At 41.0% G+C, this 26,396-nt stretch overlaps 2 protein-coding genes across 3 annotated transcripts; one reads left to right on the top strand and one right to left on the bottom strand.

Moving 5' to 3' along the window:
• Positions 1–3,512: 3,512 nt before the first annotated feature.
• On the top strand, positions 3,513–10,115 carry RB195_018406 (uncharacterized protein; the record flags this gene model as incomplete). Of its 2 annotated transcripts, none has more annotated exons than XM_064185851.1 (9): positions 3,513–3,637; positions 6,288–6,376; positions 6,432–6,573; positions 6,870–6,954; positions 7,008–7,101; positions 7,186–7,258; positions 7,313–7,421; positions 9,810–9,935; positions 9,993–10,115. In XM_064185851.1, the coding sequence occupies 9 exons, from the start codon at positions 3,513–3,515 to the stop codon at positions 10,113–10,115; spliced, it is 966 nt and encodes a 321-aa protein (XP_064041732.1). The 2 variants fall into 2 exon arrangements, with proteins under 2 accessions (XP_064041732.1, XP_064041733.1); XM_064185852.1 differs by having other exon boundaries at positions 3,531–3,637; positions 6,462–6,573; positions 7,008–7,110.
• A 139-nt stretch (positions 10,116–10,254) lies between these two features.
• Positions 10,255–18,156, bottom strand: RB195_018407 (uncharacterized protein; the record flags this gene model as incomplete). Its single annotated transcript, XM_064185853.1, has 11 exons — positions 10,255–10,417; positions 13,336–13,453; positions 13,608–13,714; positions 14,640–14,755; positions 14,821–14,927; positions 17,069–17,185; positions 17,257–17,371; positions 17,425–17,512; positions 17,584–17,705; positions 17,765–17,893; positions 17,962–18,156. 11 exons carry the CDS (start codon positions 18,154–18,156, stop codon positions 10,255–10,257), a joined length of 1,377 nt encoding a protein of 458 aa, XP_064041734.1.
• Between the last annotated feature and the right edge of the window lie 8,240 nt (positions 18,157–26,396).

Genomic DNA, 26,396 nt, shown 5'->3' on the forward strand with positions numbered 1-26,396 from the left:
TGAACACATCATCGATGTGCCAACTGTACTCAGATCCACTTTTTCGATCTCAGTTCAGACCCTTTGTTTTAAGTCATGTCGCTTTTTCCAGCTTGAACCCGACTGGCTCTTTAAAACACATTGAGTAAAGAGTTGTATGCAGAACAGGCCTTAGCGGACCTCTGTTGTATACCACACCTGTAGCTGCAGTCGTTGTTAAGCACACAGCCAGGGTAGCAGAACTCGGAGGTTCAATCGGTTGTCATCCAAGCTGATTCCCGTTGGAAGTCTCTAGGAGACCCACATCTGCTAATACTCTTCAATGCGTAGACGTCGCCCATATGCTGCAGCTAGCTTCGATCAAAGGAAGCAACATGTTGGAATTTTGTACGGCTTCTCGCGAGTATAAAAATATCGTCGGTGTATTTGAAATCGGTCAAAGGGTGCCCAGGTGACGCCACCACACACCGATCGACTGTCCATCGCACAACGTCATCGATGGGGAAGTTGAATGTGAAGGGTTCTGGTACTAGTATCTGTCTTACTCCAGTAAGTACTTCAAACGATGGTGTACATCTGGCTGGTGTTCGTTGATGTACGTCATTAAGAAAGTGAACGTGCTCTCATGGTGCTCCATCGGCATGAAGAGCGGTGAGGAGATGACCTCGATCAAAAGAGCAGAAAGCGGCTCCATAATCCTGTGAAGAATTGGTTTCGAATGCAACGAATGCCAGACTTAGTTCATTCTCGTAACGATGAACACCAGGACGTGGACCGGCCAGGACGAAATGCGGCTTGCTTGTGCGCTTGTTCCTTTTGTTTGATAGGACGACCCACCATAAAGCTCTCCAAAATCTTTTACATAGCAACAAACGCAATAATGATGTTACTCAATTTGCGGAGTGGAATTATGATAACGGTCAGTTGTGTCTTTAGTCAGATATCGTTTCGTAGTTCCATATTGAACGAATGATCTTTGTCGTCTCATGAATCCTACATGGAGGAAGAGATTTTGGTGCTTTTACAGCAAATCAATCATCTCTTGCTAACTTTTCATTCTTCATCATTTGGATACAAGCTACAACTTTTGACTAGTTCTGTGGTTTCTCTCTAACTTTCTTTTCTTTCTTTCTTTTTTTTTCTCCCTAACTTCTTTCTCATATGTCGGAATATTAACGTGTTCTAGTTCAGGAACTGATGACAGTCATCGATTCAACACGGTGTTGAAGTGATCTCTCGGCTTAAACTCTGTAAAGGCTTCCGTAGTTCCTTCCTGCCCCATGAATATACTTTGGCGAAACTTCGTCCTGCTGTCTGCGTCTTTCAGAACTACGATGTCGATTTTCGGTTGAAGTTGCTGGAAGAACTTCTCGGCTTATGTTCTTAAATCATCTTGATTCTGAGAAGAACTGGTTGCTGGTCAAAGCCGAAGGCGACTTCCTAAACAGCTCTAAATTTTTGCAATTCCAAATCTGAGGAATGTTTTTCGTCATGACGTATGAGACCCGAGACTAAAGACTGACTAAAGTTTCAAAGTTCTCATTTTCCGCTTGAAGTTGTTCTTGAGATGTCAAAGGGGTTAAGAAATGCCAAGTAAGTTGATGGTGTCGGTGTTCCTTTTTGAAGGTGATGACGAGAAACATCTGTTCACATAAGTCGACCAAACGGTTGCCACAATTTTCGAGTTGCGCTCTACTGGATAATGCCATTTTCCCAACACACCAGATTGTTGTTCAAGTTCCATCTTCGCATCCGTTCGATTCCGACAATGACCACCTGCTGGGTGGGTATTTTAAACATCACCGCATTGAGCTCATCAATAATAGGCGTTGTTATTGTTGTCTTCAGTGGAATCCGTAGAAGTATATGCACCAAAGTCCATCTTCTCTGCGATCCCGCAGAACGCTTATCTAGACGAAGGTGAGCCAGAATCCTAAACCAGTTGTTGAAGTCGTTCTTCACAGTATCGCGCGGTTTCTTTTCTTTTCGTCAACATTTCCACAATAGGTAGTGTTGTCGTGGATACTGAAGACGGATCGAAATCTTAGGAGTCTAGACACGGCAGCTTGTTGGAGTTCACTCGGCGATGTTCGGCAGTTCAGCGCTGCAAACCGAACGGTCGTTGTCGAAGATTCCATGCTAACTACCTGAAGTTGCCCTCTCAGACTATGGGCTGGAGGACAGAACCTTTTTGTAATATAACGGGATATACTGCTGTATATTATATATTATGATATAATAACTGTGCAATATGATTGTGCAGATTGTACAGTTCGTTGTACTACGTTAGTCTGCCTAATACTGCTTTAATTTTTTTCCCAAAAAAAAACTAGACAAAGAACTTTCTTGCATAGTGTCGATCATATACTCTTCAAAAAATCTTCATGTGGAGCTGCTTTATGTGGAAATTTGAGATTAATCAGCGCAAACGTCAAATCCTCTCTACCTATGCAAGGCGAAATGTGCTGGGACAAATTATAAATTTAAGTAGGTTCAAAGCCTCGCCTCTTCTATAGGTGGCAGAGTTGAGCTGGAATTGAAGAGCGCTTCAGTTGTGGTTTCCTCCATGTTTTCGACTGAGTCAAAGTTTTTTATTGATAGTCTTCACAAAAACGACGCATCAACAATATACATACCACGATGAAATAACAATCTCGCAACTCTAGTCGAAATTCTTAATGAATCCCTTGGTGAAGGAATTCTAGTAATGCCACAAAACATTTAATTTATCTTTCCACTGTACTTTCATTCTTTGAGTTTCCACACGTGTCTCTGTATGTTCTAACAGGATGAGATTCATCGTTTTGAAGTTGCTCGGAAACGGCCTTAGCAACGGTCAGTCATTGTGGAAGTGCTTTACTTATACGAAAAACGCCCTTTATCTTGCTCTCTTTCCAAAATAAAATCTCTTCCATTACATTTCTCTGAAACTCTCCTTCAATCATAAATGTGGGCGTCAATAAAACCAGACATCACCACTTCTTGATGTCTTCACGGAAAGCACTTTCCGTAGTGGTTAACGAACAACCAATTATAAAATCGATAACAATTACATTGCGTTTTACTAGAAAGACATAATCGTCGAAACACTGAACTAAAACTAAAATTAATAAGATGTAAATACTTCAATTCATCGATCATAATTCGCCTAGTCTTAGCGGAAACATTTTTGGAGCTTTTGATACAAATCCGAGAAACCTTCTATCGGGTCTAAAGATCTTTTTGAATCGTCATCTTGTTGCGTTTTTGGTTTTCAAAACACTACATATCCGTACTCCTCTGTACGAAAATATAAAATGGGCGCCATTTCCCCGTGTTCAAGTTCGTCCGACGTATATATAAACCGAGATTATATAAACCTAGAAGGTGGGAGACATCATCCGCTTTGGCGAAAAACGAAGCTTCCTCAAGTGCTGTGCACTTGAGGAAGCTCAGTACTGTGATACCGTGCTACAAATGAATCAGCAAGAAATCATATACGATCTAAAGAAAAGAGCCAATAACGAATTGATGAAGAGTGATCCTGACGAGAAATGACAACGTTACAGGGAATGGCCAAAGAACACGGAGGTTTGGAAGAGATCGAATGGAAATGTCTGGTGCTTGGTGATCACCAACCACAAGAATTCAGTGGTGGAAAATGGGTATCGAGCTCGAAGTATGTAAGGCTAAATATACTTTTTTTTTGGCAATTTTCTGTGTTAACCATCTATAGAGCTGTCAAGATTAATTTCGAAAAAGAGTCACATAAATTTACCGAAACAATCGGAATGTGAGCAAAAGCAAGAGGTAATAATAATTCAGTATTCAGTATTCAGCATCGTCAGACTCATTGTAGGCCCGTATTTTGCCAACTGGTTCATGCACCGTACCGAAACCGGATCCATCTTCTTTTCTATTCTATTAACTGATGAATAAAGGATAAAGGGTAAAGGGTCTGGAGTTAATCAATCCGCTTTGGATGCGCCCCACGTTTACTTCAATTCAGAATCATTTGAGGTTTACGAACGTGTAACTGGCCTATACAATGACTTACGACTGACACGCCTGGCACCAATTTATCGCCTCCTGAGGGATACAAGGCTTGGTGAGCACTAGGGCGGGATCGAAACTCCGATCGATAGTGCAGACAGCGGAACCTCTAAACGCTACACTACGCCCGCCCCTATCTTTGAGTTTAAATAAATCAGAATTACCCGTTGTGAACCCCGTAAACTACGTGTAGGCAATTACGGACCTCTAATGTGCTGTTAGTTCCTGTTTGTTCTTTTTCAAGTTTTTGTACAACCGCACCTTTCCGAAACTCAAGCAGTATGTGCGTAATATCGAACCTGCAGTCATTCTATTTTTTGACTAACATTTCAAAGGTGAAATTGTATGAGCGAACCAGATGATGTAGAACAAAAATAAAGAATTGGAAAAGTTTCTTGTACAATTTCGATGTGTGAAATCAGCTGAGTAGTGTAAACGAAAATGTTACTCTATAAAAAATATTACTTTATTTTCAGCATTATAAGATATACTAATTAATGCAAATGTCCAGAATTTTTTCAAAGGATTCAACTTATTGTTTGGTTCTTAATAAAACAATGTTGAATTCAAAGTTATAAACTACAGCGTAGATCACATTTGCTAATGCAATAATGAAAAAAAAACACATCTCTGGTTTACCCAATACCTAATGCTCACTGGTGTACGTAGCGTTGTTGTCATTTTTACGTAGCGTTGTTGTCATTTTTCTAGTCTTACGTCGGTTAATTGGTTACAAGGATCATTAATGAGGTGTCTAAAAAAGGCAGCTGTTTCGCTCGAAAAATCCGTTTTTCACTACTCACAAAGCATTGGTTTATAGACTAAGACGAGATTTCGATATATAGTTCTACTAAGGAGTTCAGACCTGAGTGGAAGGTACCGCCTCCGACAAACTGTCGATGAGCACCACTCAGCTGAGCTAAGTTTGGATTATATTTCAGAAGATTTCCGAGACAAGTCCAGAAATCCAGATTGTATCAATCCTTTTTTCTCATAAAACTCGATAATGACGACAACAGTGTGGGCTAAACAGAGTTATACAAGCACATGTGAATATGGGAGTGCCGACAAAAAAATTCTAGAAGCTATTATTCTACCTAAATATGTAACGCTCCATGCGGAAATTCACAGGATTTGTAAACTTGAGAACTGCTGCGCTCTTTTCATTAGCATACATACACTATCATCTTTTCGTATTCAACATAATGTGTAGTGCAGGAATTTTTCACCCTTTCCATGAGATGCAAGAATGTTTATGACGAGACTACTGGCGCGTACTTTGTTCTTGGACTTTTCTGAAATATTCAATAATGAAAATTAGCAGCAGACTGCACCCTTTCCATTCCAGCGAGAGGAGTTGGCTCACTCTCTTGCTTCTATGTATACCAAAACTGTCTAACAGGACTCATCTACTAGGGATGCCGAAAAGAAAGAAACGTACACGAAATTCACACAATGAGCAGATGTGTAGCGAAAAACAAGCAAACTTCTGCTAATTCCATTCTTTCTTCAGAAATCAGATTCCTTCATACTAAAATCAAAAATTTGCACATATGATGGCGAAAATTTAATGATAATTATGTTAAGTACATCAACTGACTAGAAGCAAAAATTTGTCGAATACTATTTGGTTCTAATCTGAGAAAAACCCTTCACCTCTTTCTATCACGAGGAAACTCCCAATATGTGGTGTTGCGGTAGTGTCGCTTAATATCCGTAAACATGAAGGTTTCAACATTCCATGAGTGGTTAAAGAAATAAAGAGAACTGCGTGTCAGCATGAATGGATGAGAGAAAGAAGGAAAACTTCGACTCATTGTTGACAATGAAAATATGGTGCACACATTTCTCAAGCATATTTAAGCTTCTTAGAAAGTGAAAAAGACGCATAGCTCTACGTTTCACATTTATGGCTTTGCTAAATGGGATGTAGCTTTTCGAGTAATTAGCACTACTTAGCAGTAAAATTCTTTGTTTCTCGATTCACGGTTCTAATTCTTAGTTGACCGTTGAGAAAGCAGCCGTCGGGGCACACAAAAATCATAGTAAGCAATGCTCGCGGGAAATTATGAGTGATTGACTCTCATAATGGTTATTAGAGTTAACTTATCATAAATGAACTCATTTTTGAAGTATAGATTGTGCACCATTTAGTAGCTAATGTCTGATTGATAGTGGTGATCTTTGATCAGAAGGGCACTGTTGGCGCCCATTAGCGTGCGAAAGGTAAATTCATAATTTTCGAACAATTGTGCTGTACATAGATCATTTTCCAGTGAGGAATACCCAATCGACATAGTGTTAGGCTTGAAGAGGACGGCAAATATCTACAAAGTGGTCATCGAAGTGGACGAGCTGTTCACACGTAAGGATGCTGCTCTTTTTATCCAATTCCCTCTTTATTTAAAGCAGTTTTTAAGCGTCGAAAATAGAAGTTTGTCTTGGTACAGGGGACGATACCCTTGAAAGAAACTACAAAAATGCACGCCTGGCAGCGTTCAGCGAGCCCGTAAAGATGGAATTCGACGGTAAAATGAGGATCTCAAGCCGAATGGAGGCGAAGTAAGCTTTATATTTGTTTGAGTAACAAGGTGAGGCTCATGGAACTCAGGATACTGCAGTCGACTGCAGTTTAAGAAGAAATTATAGAACACCTGCACCGTGTGCTTGTCTGTAACCAAAAACGGCTGCCACTCAGGCGGTTATTCTCGTCTCCCCTGTTTTCTTTTTATGTACTCTGTAAGTATCAGTACTACGTCCGGCTAAACTCGGACTTCAGACTTTGAACTACTCACTGGTTCTGCTCTCAAAATACTCTGTTTTGAAGCAAACAATATGGGAATAACAGAAATTTCAAGGAATGCGTTCATGAACTCCGCCGGACAATACATTTGGATAATTGTGTATGAGCCTGAAGACTTGCATGTAAATCCTCGAAGAAAGGTGCCTATTTTGGAGTGAAGCACACATCCACACCTTATTTTCTCAATTTTAAGGTTTGTATCAAGAAGATGGCCATACTTGGGTATCCTCTCCCGAATGACGAACTTGCTGCATTGAACAACAAATTCAAAATCTCTGGGGACAACAGTAGGAAATGTAACACTTTCTGATCGCGTTTCTACATATAATGTGATATATCTCGATTAAAATATCCTTTGACTTGTTTTCCAGCAAGTGCTGCTTCTCGAACGTCCAGTACCTCTTCCGTCCAGTACCAAAATCCTGAACTGGGACGATATAGCTAGTGAGTAAGAACTAAGAAATAGTTCATAAAAGTTCTGAAGAGTTAACAATTCAGCAATGGTGATGGTATGTATTTTGGAAGCAGCGGACTAGGAGGCGACCCGCTCACCACCATACGGTTGGTGAAAAAGGTGCTTAAGAACAAGATGGAGAAAGTCAACCAGGTAAGAGCCGTGAAGATGATCTACGGTGAGTGAGATCCTGGTGAGGCCCGGTTTGTGCAAGGATATGCAGTCGAATCCACATGTCGATGCTTGAGAAACTATGCTCATTGAGGTGTTTTCCGTATAAGTAGTCAATTATCAGTGTTTTGCATTACCACCTCTGTTGTCGCAATTGTTCGATTACTGCCGAAGAAACCAAGCGCTGGGAGGTGCTGTTCGCAAGAGTGCCGTTCCATGTAAGATAATGCTGTCTCTGTCCCTTGAGGGAGGAGTGTAATTATGTTCTTCCCGTGACTCCAGCAATGGCAGTGATCACTAAGTGGTGTTTGATGTGTAAATGATCTCCAGCTTAAAATGGGTGAGGACAGATTGTGGTCTTCAATGTCCAATGTACCGCTATGTCTAAAAGCACATCTTTAGCTATTTGCACTTGATATCTTCCCGTCAGTAAAAGCAGTGATCTTGGTAGATCCTTCTACCTAATTTCCCTTAACTGTAGTCATATTTTGCCCGAGCTGGTAATGACAGCTGTCTCACAGATATCACGAGAAAATGTCTCTACCTCTAAAAGCAACGTCCGGAGTAATTTTTTAGCTCGATGTTCTTCAAGGGTCAACCTTACTGGATGATGATTGGAACGTACTACTTCGGAAGCATTGCGATAAAACACGAAGTCTCTCTCCTCCCAAGTTCACAGATAGAATTGTTCATACTGTCAAGAATGACGGAGGGAAAACGCATCAAGCGCTGCTACGGGTTCACAATGATTCGGCAAGATCTGAATGTTTTCATTCCGCTGTTTTCATTTCGTAACTCTTGCCAATGTAAAGGATTAACATCATCGGCAAATTGGCTGCTACCGGTAGAGATTACCATTACAGTATATGTGATCGTCCTTCAGAAACTACAGAATTCAAAATAGATGTCAAGAAAACGGAAGAAAGAACCGCTTTTCTTAAGCGACCACGCGTGACGTCATTCATGCAATTTGGTAGGCGACCACTGCCATCTGTGGTATTGGCTTCAAGTCCTTCCATGTACCTTTTACTTTCGATTTGGTCAGATCTGGTTAACACTCCTCTGGCTCCGAAGGACGTCATCATTCCAAAGGAAAGTGGAGCTTGAAAGAAGAGCGACTGTTGCCATGTCGCTGCTTTTTTTGCACGATTTTGTTCTGACTATTTTCCTCTCCGCCTACGCTAAACACTACTTTTAAATAAATTGTGGTGATAATAGTTTGTTTGTCCTTTATGTGTAAGAGGTAGATAAAAATGCAATAACAAAATCACGATGAAAAAAGTGCAAGAAAAAGTCTCAGCAGCGGAAAACAGTCGAATCAAATTTGGGATCGTTGCACCTACACATTTTTGGACATTTTGCAAACGAAAAGAAGAAGAGGGCTCACTACGTCCCACAATGATGTGTGCTGCACTGCTCCCGAACAAGATATTAACCAGATCAACATTAGTAGCAAGTGAATATCAATCTTTACGTAGGTTTTAATTTTCGTAATCGTTCGTGTCTCAGAAGCTCTTTTTACGATGTCAGCATCGTCTCTTGACAGTTGACAGTCTCTTGACAGTGACACATGATCTCCATATTAAATTAGCAGTGATGGGTTACCACACTTGATCCTTGGACGTTTACCGCCAATCATGCTGTTTGGTCACCTACACTCGTCGTGTTCCCATCCATATATGTATGTCCTCTAGCTTCTTCTAAAGTAGCAACGGAGGAACAAAACCAGGACTTATGCAGTTGCGGAAAGGAGAAGTACATCTCCAGATAGCGACTCTTTGGAGTACTAGTCCAAAGTTTTCAAATGTACACCTCTTTGCTGCATCAAATCAAAAAGAAGAGAGGCTGAAATGAAATCTCTGGAATTTTTCAGTTTCGATATTTCATTCAGTCATTTTTTGAGCTATGGAGTAAAATCGGAAGGTATTACAGTGTAAGGTAGTGCCATCAAAAAGAATTCCCTTTGCACATGAAATAAGGGATTAAGGCACAATCCGAAGTGTTCAGATTCGGAAGCAATCGTTGGGAGGAAAAAATTTCTAGAAGTAGTTTTCGAAGGAGTGAGGTACATTTTTATTTGGCGATTACTTGAATGAATGTTACTAGCATTCCCCCAGAAATAAGAAAAATTTCTAAATTCTAGTTTCTGGAAAACACTAGATCTACATGCTGTCAGTGTATTAAAGGTTCGGATTTCCACCGATGATTTCCCCATAGTGTTCCATGTATGTGGCAACAACTTGATTATATTGCGGTAGTTAGACGGCAACTGTTTCATGATATTACCAGTAATTTGTTTTCATGCTGTTTTTCTTCGAGTTACTGCTCGAAATTTCATACTTTCTCTTAACAATGCTCGACTGGTTTTAGGAAAACCGGGAAGTTGAGGGTACGGTATGCTTACGTGCCACTCAAAGGTTGAGTGAGTACGAGAAAATGCTGGAAGAACTTTCGCAAAAGAGAAGCAACGCGCTCGTTCACAATGAAACACAGCAGGTGCTATCTGTGTATTGTGTGTCAAAGGTTGTACTTCTTAATTCTTATAAATCTAAGGCTGAGAGAATAATGATGGCAATGGTTGATTGTCGCGATACCGTACTACGTGCTGTCCATATTGACTTGCTGCTCGGACGCGAAGAGGTGGGGAAATCTGTCTTTGGCAAGCAGTCCAGCTAGAAAACAAAATGAAATTTCTTGATTTAAAGCTTCGTGCGATCGGAATCGACTCCATGTGGGCCAAGGAGACGAAGTAATACTTTCAAACGAGGACTGAACAAGAACATTTATTCGCAGGTTTACAAACATCCGCACGTGATCAGTTCACTTGTACAGATAGGTCTTCCTGAGCTGCAAAGCCAGAACTCACACTATAGTATCCATCGTCGCTTTCCATCTTCTCTTTATCGCGGTGATAAGAAAGCAAAGCAGTGGCACAGATCTCTTTCTGGAGGTCAAGAAGGCGACGACGCTCGGACTTGCTGAAATGTTTTCTTTTTTGCGTATGAATCTACTGATATCTTTTCATTTCTGCGAAATAATATTAACGCAGTGAAGACATTAACAGTGAAGGCCCAATTTTTTGAATTCTACTTTTTGTGAAGACAGCGCAAGGCGAGCAGCACAAGGTGAGAAGCACTGCCCAGGAATATAATATAGAAATCCCAACCAATCGGATATATATGGTATGTATGAAGTCTCTGTACAGATATTAATATTAGCAAGATCTATTTCCCTAGAATTCTTCCGAAGTACAAAGCATCACTAAAGCCTTTAGAAAAAATTTCGAAGGCCAGACAAGTTAACTGATAATGTGAAGCCGTTTGCAAAGAAAGGTCCCGAAAAAAGAGGCAGTGATTATCACGCCATCAAGTGGACTGACAACAGAAAGTGCATGGCTCAGAGTTATGGAGATTTCTCAATTTTTTTCACAACTCATGTGGACGCGTCACAGTGAACGTAATGCACAACTCTCCGAAGAGTTCAGAGAGTTTTCAAGTCATTATTGTTTCTGTTCACGCCGCTAGTCCCTTTTAAGCCGATTTGGTTCAAACATTGCGGACAATTTGTGATAGAGCTGCGAACATAGGCTAGTTTTAACACAAGAGGTGAGCCGTTACTCAATACATATCACTTATATCAATCTTGCTGAAATTCGTATCTTTTCGTCTTAAACACAGTGGAAACTTGCCAACTAGGGCTTTAGCATCAATGAATTCCATCCGAGAAGTGGTTGCGAGCATGGCACTACGGCGAAAATATCGACTTACCGACTTTCATCCCTCTTTTGGTTGATTTAATAAGAGCCTTCCAAGAGGACTTTCAGCATGAACTGATTGTGAATATGACAATCACACTGGGCAAAGGTATGGTCCTCCCTACTTATGTGTTTTTTCCTTCTTCATCGAAGGATTACAGAGACCGAGGTTATATGCTGATTACAAGAACTAGCCGCCGTTCTGCGCTTTTGTCAAGCTAATCACTTTTGCTCAAGAGCAACAACCTTCTTGATTTTGAACACATTTCTGACAGTGCCTACAGGGTTGTTACAGCATTACACAGGAAGCTTTCTCCAGCAATGATTTGATATTTCTGTGAAACGATAACAATATCCGCAACTAGAACATGCCAGAACATTTGAGATCCCAGAGAGATATTTTAGAACAACCATTTTGTCAATGAGATTGACATTGATAAACAAAGCAATAATTATGTTTTTAGTCAGTGTACCCTAAAACCGAACTTGGCAGCTTTCTATTGAACCTTGGGCCAGTGCATGAAAATAAAGAAATCTATTTTTATAGTTCCTAACACTTTGCCTATATACTTGCACATAGGTTCCCTAAAACTTTATTAATGTAGTATAGCAGTAGTGTAGCAACGTGAAAGGTAGTAATCGATTTTCAGCACTGTTAATGGATGTCGAAACAATCTCGCCAATCTGAGAGGAACGTTCCAACAACCTAGGCTGCCCGCAGAGTTCAGAACCGCGCGGGCGGCTCTTTTTGGCGGCTTTGCGGTTTGGTGGTTGTTTAGCGCACTGTTGTAAATAACAACAACCATCGAAGCGCAGAGCTGCCGAACCGCGCCACCTGCGTGGCTTTGAACTCTGCGGGCAGCCTTACTGAACCGGAAAGCGACCTTGGTCCTTATTGAATACCACCTGTTTTTACAACATCGTGGTCAGCAAAGAACCACCAACCAACTCGTTATTGGTTAGTAAATCTGACCTGTATTAAAATATGGAGAATGGAAAGTCTGGCGAAGATGGAATTAGTGCAGGAATGTTGAAATCTCTTCTTATGTATGGCGAGACGTGAGATGACGAAGATCATCCGTCTAATATGCTGACGAAAGGATACTTGATTCGATGAGATGTGCTGTAATATTTCCCCTCCCCTCACAAAAAGCGAAGTTACCAGAGTTACCGAGGAATACGATTGTTGCGCGTAACGTGCGAGGTTTTGGAGCGGGTCATCAGGGATCGGTATATGAATCATCGCGAAGAAACCATCCGCGATGAACGAGCCAGCTTTCGCCGTGGTTCATCGACGATCGACTATGCCCAGTTTCACTGTTAGAAGAATAATCAAACAGTTGCGGCGGTACTCGAAAACTATGCAGTTGGCTTTTCTGGACTTCAAAACTGCTTCTGAGTCTACTCATCGAAGCTGTCTTTTCAGGGCGACAGCAACTTCGCCCTGATAGATGCAAGCATGTATAGGTTTCCTCAAAACCCTCAACAAGGATCGAATGGACTGGTGGATGAGTTCTGTTAATTTGAGTGTATGAGGAAAACGATGGCAGAGAAATATTCAGCAAAGATGCGGCAAACCCAGTTTGGGATTCAGCTACTTGACTGAATCCCTCTTATTTAAAGAAAAGTCTTGAGGAAATTTGGCATTGATAGGCGGTTCGATCGAGATATAAAGTTTCGACATGAGAAAGCGACGGATGCAGAGACTTCATGCAAACTCTAGCTGAAGATCGAGCAGGGTGGGTTTGGATATGGTCGGAGGAGATGCGGATAGCCACGTTAAACACTTGGCCACCGAGTAGGCCAAAAGTAAGTCAGTTTTAATCCCGACAATTTTCAGCAGGAGAAGTAAACAATTTACCGCCTAGGCGAGCACTTCCAAAAGGAATACGAAGCGTTGTTTTTGAGAACAAAGGCCATAGCAGTTCCCACGTCTTACTCTGCTTTGATTTGGCTGCTATTATTCTTAATATAAAAGTGATAGTTTCTGTTCTCTGGCAGAAATTTACGGATGATGTTTAAGGCTTTATATCGGGGTCAAGAAGATAGATGTGTGCTTCATCTTAATGAAAGAGACTTCTTTCGCCCTCCGACTTTTGGGATCTTTTGCTATTGATTTTCAAATAAAAGTCATACACATACTTGTACCACAAAGACCCGTCAAATTCCCCAGCTGGAACATCGATTACGTCACAAATGACCGCTTGCACTCGAGCTGCAAACTCAGCGTTTGTTTCATGCGAGAATTGCGTCATCGAAGCTGCAAAGAGCAATATCCGTTTGAGATCAAAATTTTCTTCGGCTGATTTATTGGAACTGTCACCAACTATTACACTATTGGCATTGTACTGTTTTGCAACCAATTGTAATTTTAGTTATATGTTACTGATTATTAGTTCACAAGAACAACTCACGCAGATAGGTGACGTCGTAATATGTAGCCCAACTGCACATAACCCGTAGTAGATACTCGTAGAACTGCTCGTCCCACCAAAACGCGTCCCCATAGCGACTTTTCTGCCTGAAAATTGACCTTTGAATGATAGTAAAGGGTAATTAATGAATAATTTAATTGTAAATAAATAAATAAATAAATAAATAAATAAATAAATAAACAAATTCAAGGGGTGGAAAGTCTCGCTCATTCAATGCTGCAACTCATTGCAGCAGTGAGGTCATTTCCTACGAGGTTTAAGAAATATTGAAATGAATCACAAGCAGCGTCTGCGTCTGTTCGAGCACAGAGTCAAAACCAGATTGTTCATTGGCGCAGGTTTGCATAGGTGATTGCCTCATTTGACTGACTTGCAGTTTCAACTGCTCGCAGGTGACTGACATCACCTAGTGCAGCACAGCCAGTGCTTAGATTCCACACTGGAGGCGTAGTTTTGGAGAATTCTAAGGACGCGTACTGCACGAGGCAAAACCACAAAGAAATGCAGCCCGGCTTTCGAACAGAGACATACAGTTCAGAAAGAGCGTAAGACAGCACTTTAGGTCACATGCTTACGTGTGCGGCTTTTCCTCCAGCTGAAGGCAGCGGCCTCGCAGCAAGCAATGCTTTCTGTGTAGACGATGCTCAGTCTCGACAAGAAAACAGTCCATGGAGCAAGTAGTGGGTCACGACGTTCTTTAAATAACTCTGTTTTGCGATTCAATAATCAATCACAAAAGATATGGGTGGTCAGTCAATTTTGTTCATATCCTAATAAGAATGGAGAAAATAGAGCAGAACGACCCACCCATGATACCGCTAAAACAAGTGGAACCGCATTTAAATATAGAAAAATTTGAAAAGGATTCTCGCAGAGGGCATCAATTTTGATGTGGAAGGATTTCACCAGATGTTGAATTCAGAATTCACCACAGCTTTTAGTGAGGTGATTTTACTCGGTTTTCGGTTGTACTGACTACATTTTGAGTTGATATAAATTAAATGAACTAACTTCAATGCTACCGGGTATATCCGGATGCCTTCACTGAATATGGCTTTTCTGAACTGGAGGACTTGAGTGTTATTGGAGCAGTAGCCCTCAGGGAAAAGAAGAACTGGGCCTCCAAACTGCAAAATATTACAAATGTATAATTCATAGTTGATATAGACAACATTTCAACGTCCGATCTTGCCTTGGCCTTCTTGATGATTTCGGTGAGAAAATCTCGGCGATCGCTTGCATTTTTCCTCTCCACCCAATATGTAGAACAAAGGTGGTTGGCCAACGATTCAATATATCCTGAGTGAGAGTGTTTTTTTTTTTTGCAAGAAAGACAAGAACAGTGGCAAAAACAAGAGTAGTTCTAGAGTAGTACAAATAAATACGACGTAGCATAAACAGCAGATGAACCAACATAAATAATATACATGTCTAGGTTTTTTTTTTTGTTTGTCTTTTTTTTAAGGTTTTTTTTTTCAAAGAGCGGAAAAAACGACGGAAAATCAAATGTCGACGACAGGCTACATATGAATCTAACGGAAGTAAATGCTTGCAAAGGCAAACTTTAAAGAATGCAAAAAATTACGTGTCAAGTACCGTTACTCGAAAAGAGCCTTTATTCTATTGTATAAGTATTAAATCTTAATATAGAGAAGGAGCGACTGTCGCAGAAACCTGAAATCTTATTTTTCCCTCGTTTCTGTATGTTCTCAACAGAGTGATTGACATAATTTACATAACTAAACGTTACGATGAAATACATAAAGAATAGTTAGGAATATTAAAATTATCTTTTTCTGAACTGAACTTTAGGACTTTAGTTTAATGTGCTCTGTCGTTCGACCTTTCGAACGACAGAGCACATTAAACTCAACCACATCGGATTTCGGCTTATCGGTGGGCGAAAGGAGGAGGAAAAGAAGCAGTGGATTGACGCGATGAAAGTCACCTCGTCTTAACCGCTTGTAATTTGTGCAAATTCAAGGATTGGAAGAGTCTACGGTGAAATCAACTTCTAACCCACTTTTAAAATCTAATCTAATCCATCAAATTTACTACGGTCTGCAAGTGAAACTGTTCAAGAATAGTTACGACTATGTGCTATTTTGAAGAAGAAAGTAGAATGGAAGTTGTTTCACTGTGCTGCGAGGTCAAAAGAGGAACCTGGAGTTCTCGCGCATTCGTGGAAACGAACGCACTAGCATGCGTTAAAATTTTTGAAAATTCGACGAAGAATTAGCCTGACATGTTGCTAGTTTGTTTCCGTTGCGAGAAGGATGACAATCTGCTTTCCGCACCCCATCTGTCACTTTTCGCAATCAAGGGGTCTTGATGTGGAATTTAGCCGAAAGTCATTTGTTTGGTCTCTTATAGATCTAGACTTAAAGGCATCACCCCACGAATTTGAGGTAGTGCAGATTCCAGGTGGAGTATTCTTATACGGGATAGTAGATTATGGAGAGGGGGGGGGGGGGAGGCTCCGCCCATTTCTTGCTAATTGGCGTAAAAAACGGTCCGGAAGATGCGGCGCGTGCACAAGGCTTGCGCGCTCCAACCGAACTCGTTGTAGAAAATAGCGCACCGGAGCGCTCGAAGCAGTATCTGCTGGGCCGTTTTTTACGGCAATTAGGAAGAAATGGAGGAAATCACCCTCCTCTCAATAATCTACGGTTCCGTATGCTAATACTCCACCAGAAATCCGTACCACCTCAGATTCGTGGGGTGATACCTTTAATCAGGAGTGGAAAGCATTTTCGTTAGACACCTTAAAGCAATATTAATTCTTGTTTAAGTTTTAACCTCACTCCCCGAGTTCGATCCTGCAGCAGAGAAGTTCACTTCTCTAGTTTTTTGAAGGCACTGAATACGTCAAAAGGACCTGTTTGAGACATCATACTGCTTGCAGTTATTCTTCGTGAAGTACAAGGGTAGAGTCCTACCCATGTGGCATTCTTCGTTCATTTTGATTTCTCCATTATTCGCAAAAGAGAAACAGACCTCTTCAAATTGTTAGTACAAAGGAGAACACTTTACAGTCTCGCTCATGGAAATCTTGAGCGTCATTACTTTCTGACAATTCGTGCAGTAGGGCCAAAATGGCATGAAGCACAGTGCAGTAGCGTAAGCGGCGGTGCGTAGTGGTTAGAATCTAAGGAAGACCTTTGCTGATACCATTCCTTGCTGCAGTTCGTGACGGTCTCCCCTCGATTCCAACCGTAGTCCTCATCCCGCCTCTTCGAGCACAGCCGCTTACGCGACTGCACCATGTTTCATGACATTTTAACCGTACTGTACTTTCAATCCCTCTAGATTCATATCTTAAATGGATAATGGACCTATGTACCTGTGTACGTAACTTTCTACTACTTTTTTTGACTTTGGTCCTCACAAAAAACACAAATTCGCGTCGCAAATAATCCTATCAAATAGTGTCTGCTTACCAATAATTCCCTTATGTTTTTGTCCGGTGATAACATAACCATACTGTGCACCAAGCGGCGTATCAGCGAACAAAACTTGGATGTCATTCGGAGTCATGTGATTGGCAACAGCCACCCCTGAACAGTTTCAATGGAAGCTAAAAACTTATTCTGGACAAGGAACAGCAGGACGATCTTCGCTTCCTCACCAGATCCCCTTGGTCTGAGATGCCTATTTCTGAACAAAGTAACTGAACCCATTCCACAGCAAAATAGCTTGCAGTAAACGATGCCAATCCATGTCTTTTCTTTGTCCGTCAATCTCTGAATACAAGCGTGCTTCAGGTGCTGAATTTTAGGGCGAAAGTGAAAGTAACCTTGTTGACTGCTACAACACCGGCACCGAAAAGGAAAACAAAAGAGAGCAATAGGAAGCTCATCCGAATGGGGAGGAGAAAACCACATCTGAAAATAGAAAGAAACAGTTTGCGTGAAACATATTGCTGCTTCACGCAAATTCCATGCACTTGTAATACCTGAAGAGTAAGGTAAGATAAAACAGCGCCTTTTGAGATCCTAACCATTGAGGATGAGGAGTAAACCTGAGAAGTGTTTCAACGTACGATGGGGCGCGATCGAATGCATGGCTCAAGGTATCCTAAACATGAGCGAGTCTCTCTAGAGTATCACTGTATTCTTACTTGCACTTGCACTTACTTGCACGATCGCTTCGAGCCCTGAGTGCATCGCATCGACGGACAATTCGAGAAGATCTTTCGAATGCAGAAGAAACGAGAATTGAACATTTGAACTTCCCTTGTTGCGCAGTAAACAGTTCTTCGGGCTCTAGAAAGGATGAAGTGATTTCCGTAATCCTACGTTGAGTGGAATAACAAACAACATCAGCGGCTAACCTTCTTGATAATTGCAGGCCATGGAGCTGCTGACCTTGGATAAACTTTTGGATAAAAGTCCTGAATCCACCTGACGATTCGCAAGTAATAATATGGTAGTTTTCCCCAGGACTTCCCAAGAACAATTAGACATGATGTCGAAATGATGCACCCAAGCAGAATCGATGCGTAGATGGCGAGTAGTTCCAGTATCATTTCTCAATAAATTGTTGTGAATGTGTATAAAAAAAAATCCAGGATCATAGGACGCCCAGAGAATCACGTGCTGTCGAAAACATGACCTGTGCATCTCAAACAAATGAATTACGCAAAGGTTAATTCGAGAACATTTTTTCGCTATGATTGGGCTGTAATATGCATAGCACAGTACACATTAAAATCGCAGCATTGTTATCGTTTCGTCGATGGCTATGGGGCGAAAAAGCATCAATCAAAACCCTCCACATAACTAGGAGAACGGGTTTTGCAGATTTCTGTCTCATTTAAATCACTGCCTCCTATCGCTGCCATCGACGAATAGTGAGAATAGTGACCCTCTCACTTATTCATTTCGCATGAGCAGAAGATTTAAGTTGAGTGATAGTACAGCGAAAGAACAGACGCATATTTTTGTTTCTTTGTTGAGACTTGCAAGAATGAAGTAGAAAAAAAGAACTGAGTAGCTTCAATGTACTCTCAATGTACAGTAATTCTGTAGATTCTAAATGCATCCAGATATACGTAAAGAAGGCATAAAAATGTACAAGTAAACGTTGGAAAAATCGAACCATGTGAAAGTCACAAACGTCATCTGCTACATATTAAATATATGCTACACATATTGTTATGTAAATCCCGTATGAACAACAAATACTATGTGGAAAAAAGGGAATTAGGTGGAAGATAGAAAAAGTGAAAGTAGAATCGCTACGACATAGCTGAGATGAGGAATTCTGCTGAGTTACTCCCGGATGGTTGTAAGTTTTTAAAATAGCTAGGAGGAAAAATTCAAAGGAGGGGATATAGTTACGTTGGGCGACAGTGGTAAATTGTAAAACAGAAATGATCATAATATGTGTGAGCCAGGAAGAAAAACAAATAGTGGTGTGATTTTTGAATGATAGTGTGACATCTTTGTTCTATTATTTTCCCACTGACAGATAGTCACAACTGCTACAGCTGCTCCGTAATACCACGATGAAAACAATTTGACGCTACCGGTGTAGTCCTTGATAACACCGTGGCCATTAGTTTGCACTTTTCGCTGAATGCGTAAGAGAACTTCAGCTTTTTCAAGAAACTTTTTTTCAAAGGATCTTAGAAACTATGCAAAACTAAAAGAAGACCGTCTAGCGGACGTGTTAAAGATATCGAAAAGTAGTGTCAAATTGAGACAGAACATCCTCAATTTTTTTTTTATTTCATGGTCAGTGATCTAATCACTGTCATCATTAGTAACCTCTAAACTACTTGACGGGCTAATTCTGGCTTGCTTGCAGATCTGTAGAATGATGATGGAGAAAAAAATCAAATTCACTTGCGTAGGAATGGTAATGCTTCCCTGTACTCCTAATACTTGATGTTCCTAACGTCCCATCTGTGATCTGTGTAAAGTTAGTTCTTCTATTTTCGTGCGTTGACCGATGTTCTATTCAGAGATGATATTAAAAAATGGAAGATAAAGTCTATGTCATCAATCCGCGAAGGAGCTCCAACGCGTTCGACTTCAGTATGGAATCGCTTTGAGGTTTTTGACCTATAGAGAGTATTGCGGTGGCCAAAATGCTGCGTAACATGGGTAAAATTGTTTCGTTGCATTTCTCTCCTGTTTACCTCTTTAGAAACGGACTCTTTGAAGCCACTCTTTGAAATTGCACAAAAAAATAGATGAAAGGCACCAGCTCTTTCGTTTTGTGCCAGGAAATCATCAGGTGTCCCAGCCTGAAAAAAAAATAAAATGGACAATTAGCTGTTCTGGTGTGAGGAGGGAAGTGAGAAGCAATGTTTCATCATCATTTACATTTCTTAACACTGCTTATGAGACATTTCTCGGCGTCAGTGGTGTTTAACAACGCGCGTCCTTTTTCCAGCTTAAAGCAGACTCCTTCCATCTGCCCTGCTTCAATCAGACGAATATGGAGTTCATGGGGTCAAACACATTCGACGATTACTTCACAGCGTACATATCAGTCATATCTACTTTTTACATTAAATAATGACTCGATATTTCAGTTGAAGTTCGTCCGTGACCATCTGGGATCCGCTTATCTGCGGGATGCGCGTTTGAGTGTCATTGTACAATGTATCTATCTACGTACTGTCTTCCTGTGAGCAGTCTTCGTGCCCTATTAACAGTGAAATGTCAATGTCAATCAACTCTAAAACAGCAAAGAACATTTACTGACTAGATTAGTGACGAAAAATGACTAGTACCGAGCAATTTGTGAATCACCTGGCCTTTGAAACTCTCTTATATTCTTTTTTACAAAAAAAAAAACAGACAGAAAAGTGGTTACATTCCATGGTGGGGAGCAAAAACGTACAGCAACCCGATTTTTCAGGGACAGTTGAGTCATTACTCTTCTCTGGATATTTAGCATGGCATTAATGAGTACGAACCGAATACAAGATCACGGAACGATTTATCATATCATTTCATACAATTACCTACGGAAGTTACTTTTCGCATCCATCAAGTCCGAAGAAGCGAGAATCAAAGATTCGTGTCATCTTGAACTTTTGAATGATACTTTTGCAAAATGTTGATGGAAAGGGAGATGCCTGCCAGCATTCATCCGTTCTATAGAGGGACTAATAAAGGATAAAGGCCCATGCGATTTGCTGCAATTCGTAATCGTTGAGGTATGATCAAGTCATTAGCTGGCCCCAGCAAATAACTGCGGTTGAGCAACAAAGAGGTTGAATTCTACCTGTTCTCCAAAAAGAAACACGTAGAATCCAACCTCTCTGTTGCGCAACACCGATCAAGTCAGTGTTTTTGTCCTCCCAGACAGGTCTGTTAGCGACTTATCGACCCCGGAGGGATGAAAGGTTTGGTTTGCACCGGAGTGGCTTCGAACCATCCAACCACAGCGGAGCTCTTAGCGACTGCGCTAAACCCGTCTCACCCATTTTGTAGATAACTCTAAATCTAGAGGATTGTTTAAGGATCTCTTCATGGTTCCATCACAAACACAACATTAAGTGACAGAATCTAAGAAAGTGAGTGAAGGTGCTAGGTACATGAATTTTATATCAAAGATATGTTCTTCACTCCCAAACCTAAAGAAAGAGAATGAATTTGATCATAAGAAAAGTATGTAGAGGTTATCAACGACTAAACGAAACGAAGATTCAGTTTGGTTGCTGACCTATTTAGACCGGAACTCTTCTAAACCTTCCGTACACGAAAGAAGTTTTGAATAATCTTAGTAATAAAAAATTACGAACACATAAACCACAAACTAGAAAAGGAGTCTATAATATGATTACTAAACCGTGCATTACCAAATCCAAAATTCGTTCTCCGATTTTCTGAGAATGAAAAAATGTTGCGAATTAACCAATGGTATGCTCTTCCTTGCTTTTATATCTATCGTTTTCAATAACTTCCTTCCACCGACCAATACTCGTCCGATCCTCTTATTGGCTCTTTCATGGTTTTCGAAATGCTTTCAAAATGATTTTCAAGTCTTTTCGCACTTTCCTGAAATTTTTCATCCCTCGCTCGGTGTTTTCCAGTGCACAATGCGAATCACACAATTAATTTCTGCGGCATTATTTCCTCGGTTGCATGGAACTGTCAAAAATGGGCCATTTTGTCGACATGGCACTCCATTTTAAATATCAGAAAAGAAAACGAGAACTAATAGAACCAAAAAAATCTATATAGAAAACCACTGTAGAGTGAAAATTCTCTATCAGCCATTGTAGAGTGAAAATTCTCTATCGAATGGTTCATATTACTTCACAAGCACTTTTTTTATTGCTACATGCATTTTTCAGTTTGAAAACAGACTCCCATGACTTCTTCCTCAACCTCATACCACGGTTCAGAATGAAACCGCAACCTCATTCACAAATCCAGAAAAAATGAGTGATCAGTACCAACGGTCAGTCTGCACGGCAACCCAACGTCTGCGGAAAAATGTAATGTAACCAAAATTATGTAATTTTGAAGTATTTGATGTGGGGTCCAAACACGAATAGTAACTTTCAACCATTGCCGCGCCAAAGAAGAAAATGACTAGAGAAGTATCACGACAATAGTTAACCTTCTGAGAAGTATAAAATAGCCGGACGTGCTTCAATGTTGCGAGAGGATTCCTAGTTCAAAAAATTTCTTCAGCTGAATGTCAGTTGCAAAGAGTATAGATTATCCTAAAGGAAGTTTCTGAAGCTCAAGCCTGTCTTAAAAAAGGAGAATTAAGGATGACACCTGTGTGCTCAACAACCATGTAAGTTACTGCAGATCACTGAATGTTTTGGTAGCATTTCTGTGCTCTCGTACACGCAGATGCTGGTCTCTTTTACTAAGCTGCGATTGTAGTTAAGCGGATTTTGACCCTATCCTATTACATCTCCATTCGCATTTTCTGTTTAATAACGGTTGTTAGAACCTACGAGCTTACAGCCCCCCACTCAAAAAGTCTCAGTTTTGCTCCAGCGAAGAATTTGCGATCACTGTTTCCCACTGACTGGCTTACGGTTCAAGTTTCCGCGGTGGGATAGTTTTGCTCATCTCCTCGCTAAGGTTATTTCATTTGCTCATAGTTATTTTCGAGCAGTTGAGAGCTGTGTCGCTTCAACGCAGCCGCTTACGTCTCGTTGCATCGTCAAGTCGTTTTGACGAGAATCTACAGACTCGTCCTTCTGAGTGCAACCACACGAAAATGATGACATTGAAACACTAATTTTTCAATTTTGAATTGGGCAAATTTGTCAGTTTTGAATTCAACAGATATAATAAGAACAAGGTTTTGAATTTCTGCTATCGAATGATTTGAAAAAAACTGTGTGACATGAGGAGGATTTACGCGGACACTTTACACGCAGGTTTTCAGAGGGAACCCACGTTGGACAAAGTGCTCAATTAGAGGAGCAATAGTAGTGAAAATTACCACTAATAACTGAAAGGCTGCTTTTTGTTTTCTAGCAGAGCGAAATTCAAATAATTTGATGCCCACTCGAAACATTAGTTGGCAAAACACATTGGTTGGTGAAATGCAACGAGATTACGATGAAGGAGAGAATGTGTCAACAGGTGGTGTCACGCCTGCGTTCATGGTTGTCGTTGTAAAAAATCGTGCTGTCCTGAAAGGGAGGTCGAGGAAGTGGAATTATTGTGGCATCAAAGGCAACATATCACCAAACTGACGATGTTGAGGTCTCTCCACGAAAATCTAGAGTTAGGGGTGTAGATTGCGGTGACCACGCTCATACCTGTTAAAGGCAGCATACCACGAATCTGAGGTGGTGCGGATTTCAGGTAGAGTACGGCATAGTAAATTATGGAGAGGGGTGTGATTCCGTTCATTTCTTCCTAATTGCCGTAAAAAACGGCCCGGAAGATGCGCGCGTGCAGAAGGCTGGTGCGCTCCAATCGAACTCCTTGTGGAAAATAGTGCGCCGGAACGCTCGAAGCCGTATCTTCCGGGTAGTTTTCTACGACAATTAGGAAGAAATGGATGGAATCACCCTTCTCTCAATAATCTACGAACCCGTATACGAATACTCCACCGGAAATCCGTACCACTCCAGATTCGTGGGAGGATGCCTTTAATCTACACCTCTGAACTTCTCCTTTCGTACTACGACATGCTGCGACTGTTTTGAGAGAGAACCCGACACAGTCGTAGTCTACTGCTTTCAAGTGACTTATATGACTACAAAAGCTTTGAAAAGAAAGGTCACGAGAATACACGGGGACATTCGTGGAACTATCAAACATTTTGGAGGAAGAAGCCAGTGGCAAGACAGGTGGTGCCAGGTACTGTCATAAATAACTGTCCTTACGTTAACTACTGATCGGACACTTGTTACACGCAAGATCAGAGAATGAATTTTCTTTGGGAACAAAAGCAGCTCCATACTATTTGAGTAGTGTTGCACTAAAAACTACATCCAAATTAACTAATCATGCTATATAATAACGCGCTTAGTCCATGGTGTGTGTGTGTCTCAGTCAAGAAATTCCAAAAAGAGAGGAAGACCTGTACTATGGCGTCGGTTTGATGCGCTGGAGCCTCAACGCGGTAAAATTGGGTGAGACAGGTCTTACGGCATCGAATTGCTGCCCCTGAGCCAGAAAGCTACAAACTGTGGTAGAGATGGGTCTCACTGCGTCGGATTGGTGCGCGGCAGCCCCAACGCGATAGAATGGGTTTCTATGGTCCCTTCGCATATCTATTTCCCAGCATGTCTCCATGGTGCTGCTAACATCCTTTCTTCAAAAAGAGGAAATGCACGTAGAAAGTTATTTTTGTCGCTACGATAGTGATATTCACGTCATCCCATGTTAGCACATCATTCTTTGCTAATAGTTGAGAACGGAGGAAACTTCAAATAATATTCCCAAATTCTGAAGGTTTGAGAGAAACATAGAGGTAAAATTAAGCTGGATTGCTCTCCAGATGTAGAACTAAGCATTTAGGGAAAACCCATAAAATCTTTCATCTATGCCTTAATTCCATTTCTCCAAAAAATGTCGCTACTGTTATTTCTTTTTGATCGGTGAAGGCGAGCGAAGCGAACACCAAAATAAGCCTGAAGTCGGGCTTTGGCCGGACATTCAGGCTGGTAATAATACAATACCATATCAAAATACTGCATAGTCGTAATATTCTTGGTTTATCGAACAAACTACAGAGTGCAAGGAACTAGAATCATTGTGAAATCATCGACGTACATCGAAGAACGAATCAAGTTCAAACAAACAAACAGTTCAGACAGAATCGAAATTGGAGAGTTGACAATTTTATGAGTACATCAGGTGGAGGATACACCTCTCATATAACATTAATGATATTGTCACGAAATATGAGAAACCTTCTGAAGAGAAATGCTTTCCGAAAATCACATCACATTCGTACGGCCACGAGTGCATCACGTGTCCGCCCTACTTTATTTTACTCTCCTTGGCAAATACAGCGGCATCTCTAATTATTTTTCATTGATCAATAACGCTGACCACGTTTTCTTCCTGCTTGCAAAATCCCCTTGTTTCTGAAGCATAGGTTGAAGCAGGAAGTACGATGGTGGTGAAGAGGTGAGCACGGAGCCGGGTGTTCTTGGTCTTCTTCACTACATGGCCGATGCACTCATATGGTCCCTAAGCTGCTCGTTTCCTCCTGCCCAGATGGAGAGGCAGGTTGTTCTTCATGTTCATTTCTCCGGCTCACGTTTCTTTGGAGCCCATCATAGGATTCGTGTGGACGGTTGTTCAGAAGACTCATTCTTAATTGCTATACTCATATCGCATGTTGCTAGAAGCAGTTCTTCTCCAGTGTCGTATACGGTATTCAGTAGGCGACGTCATCTCATCTCGCTCAATAAAGTCACGTCGTACTTAATCTGCCTGGTTTACATCATTAGATCATCTTCAATGGCAGCTTTTGATCCAGATCGTCATCATACTCATTTTCAGTTTTGGTAACCTAAATGACTTTTAGAACTCTGTCTTATCTGGCACTACCGTACCATGCCCTCCTTCGGAGTTAGAACACTTGCCTTGCACATAATTTCAAAGTTCATTGTTTGATTCTGCCTGGACGTGCGGGAAGCAGCACTTCTAAAAGTAAATCCAGGAACAGCAGAGGCGGGAAGTCCGTCCCTTCAGCCAAACATGCCCCATGTAGCGACTAACCTGTGATCCCTTGGGTGAGAGATCCGTGGTTACGAGTAATACTTGAAGTACATATAGAACGATACACGGTGTTGATCCATCCATATGGTTTACGCGTTCGACTTCAATTCAATATGGTTTAGGATTAATAAGTGTGTACAGCCTTACAACAACTTGTCAGAGCGACTCGATGTATCAAGTCATTGTTTATATCCTCCCGGAGAAGTAAGGTACGAAATTTTTAGGGAAGAAGGCTTGGCTGGCACTACAGCGTTTCGATCGTGCTTTCGAGAGCCGGACTTCTTGCCGACTACAGCACACACGCCTTTGTAAGTAATAGTTAGCAAACTATTAGAAGCACTGCGAAAGCGTACCTGGAAATGCTCCTGTAGAAACTCTATAACGTAGCATTCTTCTAAGAAAGAACGAAATCCCCCAAGTTTTTTGTAGCCGTGAAGGGTGCACGCATTTTTAGGAAGATAACAGAAAAGGAAGTATAAAACGCAGGGTAGATGAAAAGGTAAGAGCACCGTTGGATAAAACTGTAGAGACAGAAATCGATGTTATAAACATGAAATTTTGAATAAAGCTGCTGAAAAGTCGAGAATCTCTG

This window comes from Necator americanus, chromosome II (assembly GCF_031761385.1).
Source record: "Necator americanus strain Aroian chromosome II, whole genome shotgun sequence".
NCBI classification, from domain to species: Eukaryota; Metazoa; Nematoda; class Chromadorea; order Rhabditida; family Ancylostomatidae; genus Necator; species Necator americanus.